The sequence below is a fragment of the Xenopus laevis genome, chromosome 7S (assembly GCF_017654675.1).
Source record: "Xenopus laevis strain J_2021 chromosome 7S, Xenopus_laevis_v10.1, whole genome shotgun sequence".
Classification (NCBI taxonomy): domain Eukaryota; kingdom Metazoa; phylum Chordata; class Amphibia; order Anura; family Pipidae; genus Xenopus; species Xenopus laevis.
Window position 1 is genome coordinate 91,968,008 of NC_054384.1, and position 18,567 is coordinate 91,986,574.

Genomic DNA, 18,567 nt, shown 5'->3' on the forward strand with positions numbered 1-18,567 from the left:
GGATTCTGGAGAGGCCCCCTCTGCAAGCTCAGGGAAGCTGATAAAACGTGTTACTCCTGCACAGTCGGTTCTCAAGATCGTCCGACTTGCATTGGCAGTCTTTGATCAGCTACTTTACTGGTCCAAAGATCTCTACAGGAATCCCCTAGGTTGCTTACCCGGGACTCCAATGCTGTTGTTCGCTTGCATAGCTTTTGCAGGTCATGCTTTATAATTGAAAGGTCTATCTTGATTTCTTCCGTCTTTGCTTTGATAAGAGTGGTACACTCATCATTGGCAAGCCTGATCTTCGACATTGCTCAGTGTATGCTCTCTGAGGGGTGTTGAAGCCTGCAGCGATTGTGCTCTGCTATCACTGGGCCCTTTGTCTGTGTTGTCCGCGATGTCTGTGGCAGTGGAGGAGTCAGAGTGTCTCGCGGGCTGGGCCTTGTCGCTGCCATTTTGTGAAGTCCCGCCACAAACTTTTCTAAGTGGGCTGCTGCCTCCGATATCCGTGTATGTGCTCTGTGCTGGCCCATTAGTTCCCTCTGAGGTAGAACTTGCCAGTCGGGTTACTCTAGCTCCGTATTGAGGCGACTGTTGCTGGACTATAAGGGTTATTTGCTGGGTTTGCAGTGGAGGTTCTGTATGTGCGTGCTTTCACATTGGTGGTTAGACCACTGTTAGAAAAATCTGCCAATGACCATTCAGGGTTCAGAGGAATGTGATAAGTTTTATACTCGCTGCGAGGGGACAAGCAATACAGAAGTAAGCTGCAGGTTGACCAGCTAATACAGAAAGTAGCTGGCTTTTTATAGATACTGTAAAATGTTACAATCTTTCTGCAGCTGATATGGCCCCAACGTTCACGTCATTTATTCAGGGGACAGTTAGCTGTGTACAAATGCACTGTTTCAAATTATCACAAAGACTTGTTATTGTTAAAGAAGCTACAATTATCACAAGGACATGTTATTGGTAAAAGAAGCTACATTTCACATATCATGCGTTTCAAGTATTAACTCAAGAATTTCCTTACATTTCCACCCTTTTTATACTTGTAAATGCATTATGTGTGACAAAAAACGTCAGTGATCAGGACTAGCATAGCTTTTCATCCTTCGCGTCATATATCTGTGTTATAATTATCCACATAGTCATAAGAGCAGAGTGAAGCTGCAGTATACATGGTTTTAGTAAAGGTAGTATCAATAAGACGTTGCAATAAGCCACAAATAAAAGGGATGCAACAGCACCCCCAGGTTACCAAAATAGCTGCAAGTATGGCAGTTGAAATTAACACGCTGGATACAAGTCCGCTCCATTTCCTGAACCAAGTCTGAAGAAAGTCGGTGAAAGGGTTGGCTATCCCAGAGTTTTCCGCCAGTTCATTAGATAACATAGCCAGTCCTTCCAAGGCCTTAGTGATACTCCCATCAGGAGCCGTGTTATTTGGGATGAAGGTGCAACACATATCACCGAAGATTTTGCACATGCCACCTCTCTCGGCAAGAAGCATGTCCAAGGCTAAACGATCTTGCCAGGCAACCGAGGTGGCTTCCAGTTGACTTGCTAAACCTTTGAATCCATCATGGGTAAAGTTGACAAATCTGTGTTGGTTGTAGTAGATGTAGTTGATCCAATCGACGTTCTTGTTTATAGTTGCCCACCAGGCGAGGAAGGATTCAAAACCAGCGGTGATTTGATTTCTGGCCTTATATTCATCTGGGACTCCTCAGGGTACTCCTATATCATCAATGTATACATGATTGTTGAAAGACCCTTTAAGTCGGACTTCTCTTTTGGAGCGGTGAATCATTTCCAATCTTGGTACCTGCGGAATAGAGGTTATGGGAAAAGCATAGAAAGGCAATATCAGTTGTACTAAACAGCAGCTCCCACTCCAGAGACTTGGAAGTAAGGGGCGCAATTTTGTGTCTCCACATAACCACCATATATCTGCCCGCACACTACGGTGGTCCTGGAACCATCATTTTTAAATGTGGTGTCGTTCTGTGTCAGAACTATATTTCAGGCACAAAAGGAGGCTGGCAGTGCCAGTAATTTCTGACTACGCCCTTGACTATGGAAACAGGTGTGGTTACCTGCATATATTGTAATGGAAGGTGGCAAATCTAGCAGGGCAGAGAAAGGACAGGGTGGTACCATTTGCGGGTTGCTTTTGAGTATATAACTTAAGCACACACTACAACCCTTCTAAGTCATTATCAGGGTTTAGCGGGAATGGCACCGTACCAATGGCTGGCCGTGCTTTTGCGCAAGCGAATCAGTTATCTTTCCCTGAGCGGGGGGACATGTTTGGGACATATTTTAACCATTTGTTCCCCTCGGGGACACCTGTCTCTATTCCAAAAGCTTTTTCAAGGGTGAGATTGGGTAAGTAAGTAAGTCACCCTCCCTTCAGAGCCTGGGCTCAGAAAACCAGAGATAGAGATCTTTTCTTTGAGGAATGGGGTTGTGGAATCTCTCTTTATGGCCTTTGCCCTATCTATGGTTACATTAATTAATCCCATGGGGTCTGTTCCTGTGATGGTAATCCCGAGACCAAAAAGTTTTTGGTCTCTGGGATGTGGATTTTTAATGGTTAGGAGCAGTGGGTTACATGACTTGATTGTGCAGTAAGCAGATGGGGCTTTCTTTATTATGGAAATCTGCTGCTGCATGAATTTCTTTAAGTCTCCTACCCATGGTGCTATCTCCCACCCTTGTGGATCTGTACTCCACCAGACTGTGGACCAATCTGGGCAGGGCTTTAGTCCGGGGTTGGGGGGTACAATGATGCACATATACTTATTTTCCCAGGCAAAGGACCTAGCAGTCTCTAAGGAATCACTCTGAATTCACTGGCATCAAATTCAACTGTGGTAGTGGTTCTTTCGATAATGGTAATGTCTAGAGGGTTGCTCCACGGTGGATATGAATAATCCTTGGGAGGTAGTCCCCAATCCTGTCTGCCTGTTGTACCTACACTCTGGGGAGTCCTATTTCTTGGGAATGAGGGATGCTCCCCAACAGGTGTATTATTGTGGTTGGTGGCATTATGTTATAAGGGGAAGAAAAGCCAAGGGAATAAGATGAAAAACATTATTAGTTCTAACATGCCTGCACAACCCCACCTTGAGAATGGTGTCCAGGTATCATATTGTTCTACTCTTTCCCTACTTCTGCTGCTGCTCCCAAATAGTCCCATGGTTCTTCACTGACGTTGAGACGACCCCCTCCCTAGTGGAGAGAACCCCCTTTGTAGTCAGACTGTATCTAAAGGACTATTTGGGTTCCCTAGCTACTTGCCCTAGTTTTTTTACTAGTTTACAATGACTGGAGTGTACCCAGGACACTCTTTCTGCGATTTCACCTGATAAGGCCCTTCCCACAATGGAGTCGACCAATTCTTCATTTTTATTACCTTTACCCACATGTAGCCTCCAGGCTTCACAAGTTCTATTGGGATGGGCTCTCCGGTATCTGGAAGAGAATTTGGAGTAAGCTCTTGTTTATTTAATATTCTGCACATGTTCCGCCAAACTTTGGTCTGCCTCTTCCTCGATGATCTGAAAAAGGCATTTATAATTACAAGGCAACATTTCTTGTTCTCCCATCTATTGAGTTTGATAAAATCCATGCAGATCTAAAATCTAAAATGAGTATGTTATTTACCATTCCTCCTGTTGAGACATGGCTTTGCCCATGACTCAAAATGGCAACATAGTGAAAGAGTGTAGTAGGAAGGATTGGTTTTCCTTTTGGGGCAATAATATATGCCCTGTTTAAGTTGGGCCCCTTTAGAAACCCATTTGTGGCATTCTGCTTCACTGACATTATTTTGCATGTCTTTGAGTAACCCTTGATCTAAAAAGTTTGTGTCTGGTGATGCAGTTAAAGCTTGAATGTGAATGTGCTTTAGCAGCCGCATCAGCTTTGGCATTTCCTAATGAGATCTTGGAAAACGGCCTGATTTACTGCTTGTAGGTCCTAAACCATGCAACAACTCCCATCAGGTTTTCCTCATCTGTTAGGACAGCAGGTCCACCACAGGCATTGACCCTCTCTTTAAATCTGGTTGCATACTGGACAACAGACTCTTGAGCATCATGGTTAAATTTGAAAACTGTTTCCCAATAAACTTCTGGAAAAATGGTGCCTTTGGTACCTTCCAGAGAACGTAAGCGGAACCCTACTTGGGCTGGGTCAGCAGGATTAGTGTCCCAATTCATTTTGACCAACAAATGTTGGTAAGCCCCTGGACCACACACATGTTTGAGTACAACTAACATCAGTCCAATTAGGGTTGGACAAACATGAGTTCCTGTACAAATTTGTGTGGATTGGTGCGGGGATGTGGAACGTCTTGAAAAATCCTTCTAAGATCTGATGCTGCCCATGGAATGTACTCTGTGTGTGTAATGTGACGTGTTGAAGCAGCAGCCCCCGCTTCTACCCCTCTTCTCTAGTTTGTATTTACAGGCGGGGTAGAACTTGGCTGGGGGGCTGGGAACTGCTTGTTCCTCAGTATCAGAGCTGCTATTTTCAGCACTGAAAGATAAATTGTCTCTAAGGTGTTTTTCCTTTTGGTGTTGTTTCTCACTGTTCACTATTTTCTGACTTAACTCCTTTGCTAGCAGCTTTATCTCTCCCTCTAGCTTTCTAGCTTCCTCATCTTTTGTGATTGTGTAAGAGGTTTGATTGGTATTTGATTCGGGTTGGCTGCTATTCTATTAAGCGGATGGTCGCCAAAGGCAATTAACCATCCGGGTGGTTATAAGGCACTTTCCTGATCTCACCAACATGTCCCTTCCCAGTAAGTTGAATGGACAATGGGAAGAGAGAATGAACTGATTAAGAATAGTCTGTTGAATGTCAGGGTCAGTTACGGCTAATAGTGGGGACAAGTATACTTTATCTAATTGTCCCCCTGCTATTCTTAGAAAAGTGAATTCCTCAGTTCTTTGGATAGTTGGCACATCAGGGGGGTGTATAAGGAATCTACATGCCCCAGTGTCACATAGGAAGGTAATGGATTTTCCCCCAACGTCAAGTGTGAGTTGGGGTTTCGACTTACATAAGAGACTACATTCTATGTCTTCTATATTAAGAATTATCCTCAGTTATTTATAGGGGAATGTATACTCTCAGATAGTCATGCCTCCCCAAGGGGGCTCCTGTCATCCCCATTGCTCAATTCTGCTCGGCATTCTCTAGGAAAATGCCCCGGTTTCTCACAATGAAAAAACCTAATTTCTCCTACGTCTTTTACTTACAGTATTTCCCTTTCTCGCTTTTCATCTCAATGGGGTCTGAACCCCCCCTTCTCTCTGCCTATCTCGTCCTCTATCCTGCTTTACCACATACACATCTTCCTCTACTAAAACACATAGTTTAACCCTAGTTTTTGTTTTGTTTTTTGGAGATGTCTTTCAGCATGTCTGGCATATTCATGGACTGCTTGCAAACTGGCTACCCAGTGGTCTACCATATGTTGACTCACAAAACTGCAAAGACATCCTCATAGGAATGCATTTTTTAGTTGTAGCTCATAAGGACTATCATTTACCATGCCCTGATCTGGTATAGGCACACCACTATATGTGTCAAAGACTTCCTTCAGTTTACAATAATATCAATCCACAATCCCTTAATTATCTTATTACCTGACATATAGTTGATCTTGTACCTTGCCTTTCTTGGCATTTCTTTCTTTATTTTCCCTCCTATTACATTCCTCATAATATTGCATTGGAAAGAAACTTATAACTTCACAATAACGTATTTGCACAATGCTTTTACATTACCTGTCTGATGCCCAATGCTCCTGTATGAGGAGGCTGCCATATTTGTGCAGCAGGAGGCCGTTAGCATTAGAATCTCTAACTGACAGGCTGACAAAACAGTCAGGTTTAGAAACTTCATCTAATAATTACTTACAAAAACAAACCTCCCAGGAAAGAAAAAAACAATTAACGTGACCTATAGGTAACTTTTGATGTACATTTTTTATCGTCAGTACCTCTCCAACAAGCAATCTATACTGTTCCTTGTCTAATATAGGGTTAAAATTAGAATCCTCTTTCTACCTTTTAAGAACCTGATATTATTTGGATTCTGATCACGCATGAACTGAGCGTCCTCAGTTAGATCATTGATACTTTTACAGCATTTATTTCCCATGGTTAGTAGGTATAGATGACAAACAATTGACAAACAATTTTGTGGAGTCAAACGCCTGGTGAAGCAGTACTCACGGATATGGCCTCACAAGCTTGGAGCTCGGCCAAGTAAAACCTGAGGAGCAAGGTAGTCCATTTGCCGAAAACGTTCACCGGTCAGTGTATCGCCCTTTACGGCCTGTCTGAGGGGTTGACCATTCCCTCTTTGACTCCCATACACTCTCTTTCACACACTTTCATACACAAATTCAGCGGTCCCTGGAGTACTCTTTATCTTTAACGTGCACACGGAGTTAGTTATTCATGTAGTCTTCTCACACAGACTATGGACTCGTCCGCTTGTCACTCTGTTTCTTTATCAAAGGCGGGCGATTATGCCACTTAACACCTTAATATCAACAGTCTAGGTGACCGGACCCACTATCACTCCCTGTCTCTTTATCAAAGGCGGGCGATTACGCCACTTAACACCTTAATATCAACAGTCTAGTGATGGGACCTCTACGTAGCAACAGTCTAGGTGACTGGACCCACTATCACTCCCTGTCTCTTTATCAAAGGCGGGCGATTACGCCACTTAACACCTTAATATCAACAGTCTAGTGATGGGACCTCTACGTAGACAACTAGTAACCACAACAACAAAAAGAAAACATATACGTTACCAGATTCCAGTGACCCTGGTCGCTGTGTTCTTTGGAAACCGTCACTGTTCCCCCAAACGAGTGCGACTGGCCTCTCTTTACGACAGCTGTCGGAGGTCTTTCGGTTCAGTCCGCAGAGAGAATAGGATTAACCCTCTGCAGTGACCACAGTCACGTTTCCCGTTTGAGAAGACAGATGTTGGTTTCCGGCTCGAAGGACCAAGTTGTTAGAAAAATCTGCCAATGACCATTCAGGGTTCAGAGGAATGTGATAAGTTTTATACTCGCTGCGAGGGGACAAGCAATACAGAAGTAAGCTGCAGGTTGACCAGCTAATACAGAAAGTAGCTGGCTTTTTATAGATACTGTAAAATGTTACAATCTTTCTGCAGCTGATATGGCCCCAACGTTCACGTCATTTATTCAGGGGACAGTTAGCTGTGTACAAATGCACTGTTTCAAATTATCACAAAGACTTGTTATTGTTAAAGAAGCTACAATTATCACAAGGACATGTTATTGGTAAAAGAAGCTACATTTCACATATCATGCGTTTCAAGTATTAACTCAAGAATTTCCTTACAACCACTCCCCGTGTCTGCATTATCACTTTAAAGGTACTGTAGTTTATGTTTCCATAATTTTCAGCAATTTATTTGGATTCTATATAAATACAATCAAACCCTGATTTTTCATACCCTTATTTTACATTTTCCCGGATTTTATGTTTTTTTTCTTGTAAAAATTTAAAATTGGGGTTTGACTGTATAACTGACCCCCCCTTGCCCCCCATGTATGCAAGCATCTCATTTAGTACTTGCTTTGAATTCTACGCCATTCTTTTTTTTTTTTTTAAAGTTCATGCAAACAATAATTTTTCACTCAGAGTCTCTACAAAAAATTTGAATGAATTTTGTTTGTGTGTAAGATTTACTGGTGGGTGCTTTCCCTTTCTGTAGAGTAGAGTGGGGCTGGAGAACTATATTGAAACAAAAGAGAAAGAACCCAGTATGAGTGTGCGACCTAAACAGATATGATCATAAAACAAACATCTTTTCAGGAGGAAAAAATGAGGAAAGAGGAAGAAGAGGCTAAAAAAAGAGCAGATGATGATGCCAAAAAGAAGAAAGTACTGTCCAATATGGGAGCCCATTTTGGAGGATATCTTGTAAAGGTAAATAAAATCACAGAAAAAAAAGATTTTTGCCCTGAAAGCATATGTATATTTGGTTGAACAACCAATGAAACATGGAAACACATTATGTGTTTTAAAAAGTACAGTAGATGTGAAGTTTTCTTTTCTACTTTAGGCAGAGCAGAAAAGAGGAAAAAAACAGACGGGGCGTGAAACAAAGAGGAAGGTACTTGCTGAGAGACACAAGCCTCTAAGCACTGAGTACATGAATGAAAGCCAGCTACGGTAAGTTATGCATTAGAACACTGTAGAAAAGTATACATGGCATAGGGTGCATTGCAAATGTGAGGAAAGAGAAGTCTGGCAGAACATTCTGCTCACCATTTTACAATTCAGCATCCTCAATCCATATAAAAAAGGTAGGGTGGATGCAGGTACAGGCAAATATGCAGGTCTGGGTGTGGGTAAATGTAGAATGCAGGTCCTCCTCTTGAGGCATGTACAGGCCTCTACAATGCACCAGTTAAGCAAGTCACACAAGTAGAAAGGCATTACTGTAGATAAATAAAACAGCCTCTGCCCATATCTATGGTATTATTGCCGATAATGAGGATAATGCTACTTATTTCTTCTACAAAATCATTTTTCTATACAATTTCTTCTACAGGGAGAAAGCCAAAGAACTTACAGACTGGATGTATCAGTTAGAGTCAGAGAAGTTTGACTTGATGGAGAATCTCAAAACACAAAAATATGAGGTATAGCCCTTCATTTTGTATGACTCCAGGATAACAATGAAATGATATACAAATGGTACAACTACACTGTGAACCAGCCTTTACTGGTATCCCACACATAAATGTATTCAATACTGATAACTAAGTAAAAGAAGGCCATAAACTCCAACTTATATAGGACACTAGAGCTAGCATGGGCAAGGTGGGCATCGAAGGATACAGAGGTTACAGCTGTAGGGGGCACAGTCATTGCTGGGCTTTAAAATCCAACATTTATCATGGTTCAGTATGTAACAGCTACCCTGGGGTTCTAGTAACTAAACTCATCATGGGTATTCAGCAGTTCTCTAGATGTTGTTGCTTTCTAACCTCTAGTATCCTTCTGACAGCTGAAGTTAAGCTTTTCCAAGGTTTGGGGGATGCTCAAAATATTTTCATATGGAACACAGTAACTTCTTTAATAACAAAAGCATGTTGCTTTACAAAATACTGAAGATGAACAGAAAATTCCCCTCTTAGTTCTAGGTATTCACATGCAAATGCTGGAAATGTAGGTTTGCCTAATTAGCTTGGTATTGCAATGTGCCAGGATCATAATGCAGTCTATTACTAAACTCAAATACAGCCCATCTCATAAGAGATGTCCATAATGCCTTGTTTTATTCAACAGATTAACGTGCTCTATAACCGCATCAGTCATGCGCAGAAGTTGTAAGTACATAACTACACGATACTTTTATTAACTAAGCTGTATACAAGGGTATAAGAAATTTAAAAAAATAGCTTGAAAGCTTTTCAGAGTTGCAGTATTGTATATTTTGTATTGTTACTACTTTAAAATGGATATATTTGGTTATGTGTAAAGAAAATACCGGTAGTTGAGTTTTGAGCTAAGTGCAAACACCATAATGCTTATATGTGAATAGATAGCTCTTGGTTGTGCATTTTCCCATCCTACGGTGCTGGAATAGACATTTTGGCCTGCCCTTTTGGGGCACAAGGCCAGATTTGCTGCTTCTGTTGACTGCACAGGGCATGTGTAAATATCGACCACTGGTGTTAATGTGGAGGCAGTATTATGGGGGCTAATGCATTAATTGTGTGCAATGTGCTTTGCAACAGTATCATTTTAGTCATTTTACTACTCAATTGGTAGCCCATATAAAGTCCATTATGTAAAACCTCCTAGACCCATGACCTTCCTGTTATACACTATGGAAGACAACTGGCCAGGGTTTAGTAGACGAGCTCCACACTGTTTTATAAGTTAAATAATGTTCTAGCCAATGCCATGTAATAACATTATCAGTTCCTATGCAAGCCCAAATTAGCTATCTTATAATAGTTATATCTCGGTTTGTATTTTGCCTTACACTGCTGTTTTTTTGCCGCACTGTAAAAAAATATCTATATTTTCCGACAGCAAAAAGGGAGCCGGAAAAGGACGTGTCGGTGGCCGCTGGAAATAAACTTCAGTACAATTTCTTTAGACCCTTGTCTTCTGCACTCCAATTATCCCAACATATTGCCATTAGGTTTGAAGTGTGCCTGTGTATGCCCTCAGTCACGTAAAGCCCCCCACACTGACTGGAACTAACAAATGGAAACTGTTTATCTTTAATTCATAAGTTTAATCCAAATGCAAACATTGGCCTTGTTAAATAAAAAAAGAATTTGAAAATCTGCTTTGTTTTGTGTCTTAACTGCACTTTCTTTATACAGTATAAATATATATAATATATATAGTGAATAAGTCACAGAGGCGTTCCATGAACATATACATATATACAGGTCATGGAACTCCGAAGTTACTTCTAATATCCTCATATTTTCCAACAAGGGGTACTTTATTTATTATAATAAAGTTTTAGTGAGTCATGTGACAAAAATGACATCACTACTCACCGTTTATAACTGGTGACATCACTAGTCGTCGTTTATAAGGGTATAATTCATAGGATATTCATGGCTTTTGTATATTATATACTGTATATATAGTCCCATGTGTGATGCACTCCAAATGAAGTAATTTTCACATGCCTAGGTGCTGTCTCAAGTTGCATACACAGAGATTCCAACAATAGATGCACTCCAGGACTTCATAATGTGGTAAAAAGTAGGAAAAAATTATTGTCAATGTTTTGTTCCCTATAATATATATATATATATATATATATATATATATATATATATATACATATATACCACCATCGAGTGGATCGCACAACCAAGAGCGAAAACAGCCTGGGTGCCAGCCCGTAACAAAGTTAAATATTCCAACAGTATGACAGCACTCCGAGGTTAATTACAATAAAGTCAAAAAAGTGTGGTTTATTCCATCCAACGTTTTGGTTCTATACTAGAACCATCATCAGGGAAAATACATAAAGATAAAATATACCCAGTGTAAAAAAAAGGGGTTCCTTTGCATACAGACTAAATCATTATTGCTTTGCCTGCTTTTTGAGCACAGGACTTTCTATATTAGTGGGAACTAAAAATTACTTTCTAAAAAGGAAATGTTATTTATAGCCAGTAACAAATAACAAATACCATTTATTCTTGCTGCAGTCTGTGTAGAACTCAGTAACTTAGGCCAGGTATACAAAAGCTACAACTTAAACTCAGCGTGTATACGTGCAAACATGCAAAGGAATCTAATTCAGCCATGTAATCCCTCAGGCTTTATTGTTTTTCTTAAAGGGATACATGCCTCTTCTATCTAGGACCCTAGTTGCTGACACTGGTACTAAACAAGGATTTTCAGAGGTACAGTTTTTTGAACTTCTTTGCCTGGCTCATTTTAGGTTCTTAGGGTCAGGGTGCTGCTTCAATTCCCTCATTCAAGTGGGCAGCAGACCTCTAGCATGTCTATGTGAGTTGGGCTTGGAACATATAATAATCCTTGGTTTGTTATTAGGTGTCTGTACTATGTTAACCAGCAATGGCATTTCTAGGGCAGGAGTTGAGCTCTGTTGAACTAAAAGAGCTGAATTTCTGGTTTTTAAACCCCTGGTAACTTGTTCGGCGCTGGTGCCTGAGGCGAGTTTTTCAACATAGATAAGTCATTATTTAGTGAGCTGGTGGGGGGCTGTTTTGGCCTCTGTGTAATTGAAATGCCAGGGCCAAGTCTAAATCCCAGCCCATGCCTGATTTTCTATTTATGCATACTTTCTTACTGCATATTATTTAACATTGTTGAAGCCCTTATGTAACTAATACAGGCTACGCAGGGGATTTAAAGGGTTAGTTCGCCTTTGAGTTAACTTTTAGTATGTTATAGAATGGCCAGTTCTAAGCAACTTTGAACTGGCCTTAATTCTTTTCCTTCTGAGTCTGTCCAGCTTTCAAATTAAAGGTCACTGACACCCATCTAAAAAAAGAAATGCTCCGTAAAGCTACAAAATTATCGTTATTGCTACTTTGTACAACTCATCCTTCTAATCAGGGCCTTTCCTATTTATATTCCCATCTCTTCTTCAATTTAATGCAAGGTTGCTGGGGTAATTTTGACCATAGCAACCGGTTTGCTGAAATTACAAATGGGAAAGCTGCTAAAAAATAAAAACCAATTGCAAATTGTCTCAGAATATCAATCTCTACATCATAATAATGGTTAACTCGAGCATGAACAACCTCTTTAACACATGTGCTCTCCTAACCATGGGCTACATGGACCCTTACTCTCAGCCAGCCATTTACATTATAGTCAACCTGACTTTTTCTGTATGCAATCATTAATTCTGGCACATAGAAACTGGCTGGGCATCACTTTGCTTCACTGTAGTTAATGTGTGCTCAGCCGCACTTCATGGAGAAGCAACATAGAGTGTAAGCTTTAGTGACATATAGCACTGATACAGTCCCAGTATTAAGCAAACAATTCTGATTTTTAGAAATGAACAGTACCTTGTACTTGATGGTAATTATACTGCATGAATCCATATTGGTGGTAATGTTTAAATGATTCTTAGCAGACTTAAGTTTTGGTGGTCCACATAACAGAAAGATTATGTGAAAAACACCAGCTTCCAAGCATTCTAGATACTAGATTCTATGCCTGTATATATACACACTACATATAAAAAATATTCAAAGAGTGTGACATGCACGTATATAGAGTTGAATTAAGTACATATGGGAAAATATTTCCAACAAGTGATCACAATGTAGGGGGTTCACGGCTATGACTAAAAACACACCTATATGGCGCAGGCAATATCAAATATATTTGGTCGGCGGAACCGATCATTTGGCCAACAATAGGATTTTTAGGGGTTATTTATCAAAATCTCAATGTATCCCATTATTTTCTGAAATATACTCAGACCAAATCCTCTCATTAATTATCAATACATTTTCCCGAAAAATTCCAGTCCGGAGGAAAAAAACTCGAAAAATCAGTACAAATTTTTAGGATTTTCTGCCCAAAAACGCTGATTTTTTCAGATTTTTCCACTAAATTTCAGATATTTGCAGGAAACCCAGCGCAGATCAGGATGGGAATTCTCCCATTGACTTATATGTACAACCTCGGCAGGTCTGAGATGCTGGATTTTCGGATTCTGACTTTTTCCATCATCGGGGTATAATAAATCACAAAAAAATTGAGTTTTTTTTGCAAAAAATTCTTATTTTATAGTAAAAAGACCTCGAATCTTTCAAGTTTTTTGCATTCGGACTTTAATAAATAACCCGCATAAATCGTAGATGCAGAAATCAATCTCACGGGAAACTCAAACCTTTGACATCTGGACTATTTTCGGCCAGATATTAGTCAGGTAGTAAAAGAAGTCCAGTAGCACTCTGGTAATGATGCAAAAATCTTCAGTGATTTATTAGTCCATATACAAACAAACAAAGGGCAACATTTCGGGCCCCACTGGACCCTTTTTCAAGCCTAGATATTAGTCAGGTAGGCACCTTTTTGAAGGACACCATACATGGGCATATAAGCTGCCGAATCGGTCTGAAGGGTCCAAATCAGCACCTTAAACATGTCCTTGTGCGGCCTCCATAAAGGGGTGGTTTACCTTTAAGTTAACTTCTAGTATTAGCAACTTTTCAATTGGTATTCATTATTTATTTTTAAGAGTTTTTTAATTATTTGCAATTTTTCTGACTTTTTTCCAGCCTTCAAATGGGGATCACTGATCCCATTTAAAAAACAAATGCTCTGTAAGGCTACAAGTTTATTGCTATTGCTACTTTTCTATTGGGCCTCTCTTAATCATATTCCAGTCTCTTATTTAAACTATGTATGGTTGCTAGGGTAACTAATACCCTAGCAACCAGATTTCTGAAATTGCAATAAAACAGTACCTTGTACCTGATCCAAACGCATTTACAAGTAATCCTTATTGGAAGCAAAAGTATCTTATTGTGTTTATTTAATGTTTACATGATTTTCTAAAAGAAAAAGTATGGAAATCCAAATTACAGAAAGATCTGCCATTTGGAAAACCCCAGGTCCCAAGCATTCTGGATAACAACAGGTCTCATACCTGTAATAGGAAATGAAAAACAATTGCATATTGTCTCAGAATACCAGTCTCTACGTACAAAAAATCAGACTTTAATAATTAACCCCCTAAAAGTTAGCACAAAGGTGCACAACCCCTTTAAGTTAGGACCACATTTCAGTCAACAGACATTTAACCAATCGCTTACTAATGCCCCGAACACAAAAGAACTAGCACTAAGAGGGTAAAATTGTGCCCTTTACTTATTGGTCATGGGCATAGCTATGCATCTTGTGACAGATTAAAAATTCACAGGTGCCAACCAGTATTTAGGGTTGCCACCTTTTAAAAGAATACTTACCGGCCAGTGGGGGTGGTGACCTAAAGGGGCGTGGCAGTGGTAGTTTGGGGGCGGGCCAAGGGCTAATCTTAAGGGTATTGCCCTGGCAGGTGTTTTATCGGCTATGCCGGTAAAATACAGGCCGGGTGGCAACCCTACCAGTATTGCATAACCCCTTAAATGTTTAATGGCTTAAAGGAGAAACAAACCCCGTATTTAAAAAAACCCTACATAGACCCCCCTCCTCCCAGCCTAGCTGCACCCCAGGCAAATGCCCCTAAATTTTTACTTACCCCTAGGTGCAGATTCACGGCATTGGAGTTCACGGCAGCCATCTTTTTCTTCTTCGGTCTTCATCGGGTCTTCTTCTGGCGCTTTGGCAATTTTTGTGACTTTCGACGAATGCGCAGTTGACAAAAACCCGAAGAGTGCTCCAACTGCGCATGCGCCGATACAGAACTTACTTCCCGATGAAGACCGAAGAGAAGAAGATGGCTGCCGTGAACTCAGATGCAGCGAATGTGCTCCGAGGGGTAAGTAAAAAGTTAGGGGCATTTGCCGGGGTAGCAGCTAGGCTGGGGAGGGGGGTCTATGTAACGTAGGGGGGTAGGGTTATTTTTTAATAAGGGGTTTACTTGTCCTTTAAAAGTGTATTTGCTGGACTGAATAAGGAAAGCCTCAGTTGAATTCCTGGTGATGAATCAAGAACCATGCACACGGTAATGTTACAGTAGTGGAGAAATAGCAGCACTCCCATCTTATAGAAATAAAACCGCTTTTATTAACTTCAGCAACATTTCGGACCTTCCAGGTCCTTTTTCAAGCTGACAAAGTAGTCCCAAGTGGTTACAGTAGTCCCAAAATTGCAGTGCAAGTTCACGGATGTTATGAAATGAGACAAAACTGAAGAAAACCAAAGGAACAAATTAAATTGCATTGTATATTAAATATATAGAAGTATATTCAATACTATTAAAAAACTTCGTTTTGGCATTTACCTCTTCCTTAAAGGAGTAGCTCACCTTTGAGTCAACTTTTATTATATAATAGAATGATAAATTATAAGCATCTTTATTATTTATATTATATTGTTTTTTTTCTTCTTCTGACTCTTTCCAAATTTCAAATTGGGATCACAAATACTCTGTAAAGCTACACATTAATTGTTATTGCTACTTTTTATTACTCATCTTTCTATTCAGGCCTCTCCTATTCATATACAGGTCTCTAATTCAAATCAGTGCACGGCTGTTAGCGTAATATGGGCCCTAGCAACCAGATTGCTGAAACTGCAAAATGAAGAGCTCCTGAATAAAAAGCTAAATAACTCACTATATAATAAAAAATAAAATCCAATTGCAAATTGACTTAGAATATCACTCTCTTCTCTGCATCATACTAAAAGTTAAAGGGGTTAACCATGATATGTTTTGTTTTTGTTCATCCCCTTGAAATAAATTCACCTTTGAGTTAACTTTAAGTATGATGTAGAGAGTGATATTCTGAGATAATTTGCAATTGGTTTCCATTTTTTATTATTTATGACTTTTTAGTTATTTAGTCTTTTATGTAATAGCTCTCCAGATTGCTATAACCATTCACCGATATTAATAAGGGACTAGGATATGAATAGGGGAGAAGCTGATTAGAAACATGAGCAATAAAAAAAGCAATAATAGAACATTTGTAGCTTTACAGAGTAGTGATGTGCGGGTCGACCCGATTCCCGCGGGTTCGGGTCGACCTCGCAGTGCTCCTTCAAATGTCGGCATCTGACTTCTGGGTTCTGGTTTTATAGTCTCACGTCTGCTCGCCCAGCCCCTTTTGTGACATCATCGGCGGGGCTATAAAAGGACCCCAGAAGCGCAGGTGAGGGCGGGCGGGGGTTGTAGCAGGGCGGGTTAAGGTCAGGGAAACCCTGACCCGCACATCACTATTACAGAGGATTTGTTTTTAGATGTTTGAAAGCTGGAAAGAACAGGTTCGGACTGGCCCGGCGGGACACCGGGAAAAAACCCGGGGGGCCCTGGCCCTCATGGGCCCAGCCGGGCCAGACACCCTCTCTCGATCTCCTGGCCCTACAAAAAAAACCAATTTGTGGCGCAGCTCCTTTTGCGCATGCGTGGCGTCGAAGTAGGGGGTCCCCGAGCCCCCCCAGTCGACCCTGGGAAAGAATCAGAAAAAAACAGCAAATAATTAAAAAACCATAAAAAATAAATAAGGAAGACCAATGGAAAATTTGCTTAGAATTGGCCATTTTACAACATACTAAAAGTAAACTGAAAGGTGAATAACCCCTGCAGATAACACGTCAGTCTGTAACGTGCTAACAGTGAACCTAAAGCTCCCGTTTAAGAGTTTATTCGAACCCTGTATAACTATTGCAGCAGAAGTAATCTCATTCCCGAGAGCAGCAGTAGAGCTGCACAGAACAGCCATTCACCTGAGCAAATGCCAAATCCAAATCACTACAGAACTTGACAAGCACTCCCTTCCCAGCATGCAGAGCGCCCAGGAGTCACGTGGTTCCGTCATGACGCAGAGCCGCAGGCGGGAGCCAGAAGACAAGACGTACAGGGAGGGGAAGGAGGAGGAGACTGGAGGTTCAGGCGGCGGAATTGGGGGGGCAGCGATAAACACAACATGGCGGAAGGAGCCGCCGCTGCCGCGCAAGCCAAGGAGAGGCGGAAGGAACAGCTGAGGCAGTGGGCTCGGTCCTGTACCAACCAGGAACCCGCCGAACCGCGCTGGCAGCGGCGAAGGAGAAGGCGGCGGCGATTAGGGGACTGTCAGGAGGAGGAAGATGAGGGGGACCGGGGTTCCCAGGGAGAAGGCGATGGGCGCGCGGTGCGATTTGAAAGGGCGTCCGAGTTCCTGGCAACATGCGCAGCTGGGGATCTGCTGGAAGCGGACGAGATGTTGTCAGGGGACAGTGGCAAGGAGGTGATTGACAGCACCAATACGGATGGGATCAGCGCCCTGCACCAGGTGAGCTATGCCAAGGGCACGGGATGACTTGGGGTATCCTAGCAACGCCAGCGGCCCTCCTGTCTATTTGTTTGCTTTACGGGCAGGACAGAGGGAATTTCACTTTTGCTTCGAATCTCACTGGGGCCCATACAACATGTTTAAATGGAACGAAGGCATAATTCAAGGATGTCCATCCTGCAGCCTTCCAGCTGCTCTTCTGATCACCCTCCCCAATGTCCAGCCACTGCCCATATTTCAGGGCCCCTTTTTCTCTCATTCCCAGGCTTATTTTCTTTTCTCACGTGGGCAGTGTCCATTATAGGAGTATACCTGCAGGCTTCTACTGGCTGGGGATGCTGGGAGATATAGTTCCTGACAGAAGTAGAGTTGTCCTAGAACATCATGGTGTTGTCAGTTATACTGGGCCTCATTTACAGTTCAATATACTCAATATTCAAATATACAAGTCACTGAGTTGCTGGAGTCTATGGCAGCTCCTCTCCCTTGTTATTGGGATGCCCTGGGGTGCTACTGGCTGAGTACAGCCCCTAAATCAAGGCTTACCCTAGGGTTGCCACCTGTTTGGTTGCCGCCTGTTCGGGTCTCACGTTTCTGTTCGGTTCTCAGCCTTGTGAAACCCTGAACACTAAATATATGAAAACAAATTAAATACAAAGATACTCACCAGTAACGTAACTAGAGGGGGGGGGCGGGACGTGCAGCGGGCCCCCCATGATTTTTTTTGGGGTGGAATCAACGGTGCACAAGCTGCATGGGGCCCCTAAGGGGTTGCTGGCTCTGGCTCAATCGCACCCTCTAAAAATAAGAAATACTTTTTCTAAATGAGCATTGCTGTGTTTCAAAGCTTTCTGGATAACTGATTTCTGTATAATCGATCCTATACCTGTAGTTAAAGGGTTGGTCTTATTTATCGGGCATATAATGTAAGGTTTCCAGCCGCGTGGGTTTCAGCTGGACATCTCCGTTTGTCAAAGGGCTGACCGTTCAAAACTTTCTGTCCCATTTAAAATATTGCAAAAACTGGACTGAAATCCAGCCAGTTGCATATAAGTGATGCATTAACTCTGACCAGGCATCATAACTCCATGACATCA

At 41.5% G+C, this 18,567-nt stretch overlaps 2 protein-coding genes across 26 annotated transcripts in view; both read left to right on the forward strand.

Annotated features, from left to right (window-relative positions):
- The window catches only part of tnnt1.S (troponin T1, slow skeletal type S homeolog), a 55,301-nt gene extending 44,938 nt beyond the window's left edge, over window positions 1–10,363 (forward strand). For 11 of the 12 annotated variants that reach the window (XM_041570485.1, XM_041570487.1, XM_041570486.1 and 8 more), the window contains 5 exons: window positions 7,869–7,982; window positions 8,119–8,228; window positions 8,611–8,701; window positions 9,351–9,391; window positions 10,104–10,363. In XM_041570485.1, the coding sequence (XP_041426419.1) occupies window positions 7,869–7,982; window positions 8,119–8,228; window positions 8,611–8,701; window positions 9,351–9,391; window positions 10,104–10,149 (402 nt within the window). In that variant the 3' untranslated portion in view covers window positions 10,150–10,363. 12 annotated transcript variants of the gene reach the window in all.
- A 6,668-nt stretch (window positions 10,364–17,031) lies between these two features.
- Window positions 17,032–18,567, forward strand: part of LOC108697741 (protein phosphatase 1 regulatory subunit 12C) — a 48,204-nt gene continuing 46,668 nt past the window's right edge. For 4 of the 14 annotated variants that reach the window (XM_041571551.1, XM_018228067.2, XM_018228068.2 and 1 more), the window contains exon 1: window positions 17,040–17,470. In XM_041571551.1, coding sequence (XP_041427485.1) covers window positions 17,126–17,470 — 345 coding nt within the window. In that variant the 5' untranslated portion in view covers window positions 17,040–17,125. Of the gene's footprint in view, window positions 17,471–18,567 lie in introns of all 14 variants that reach the window. The other 10 variants (XM_041571546.1, XM_041571547.1, XM_018228065.2 and 7 more) reach the window with 6 other exon arrangements.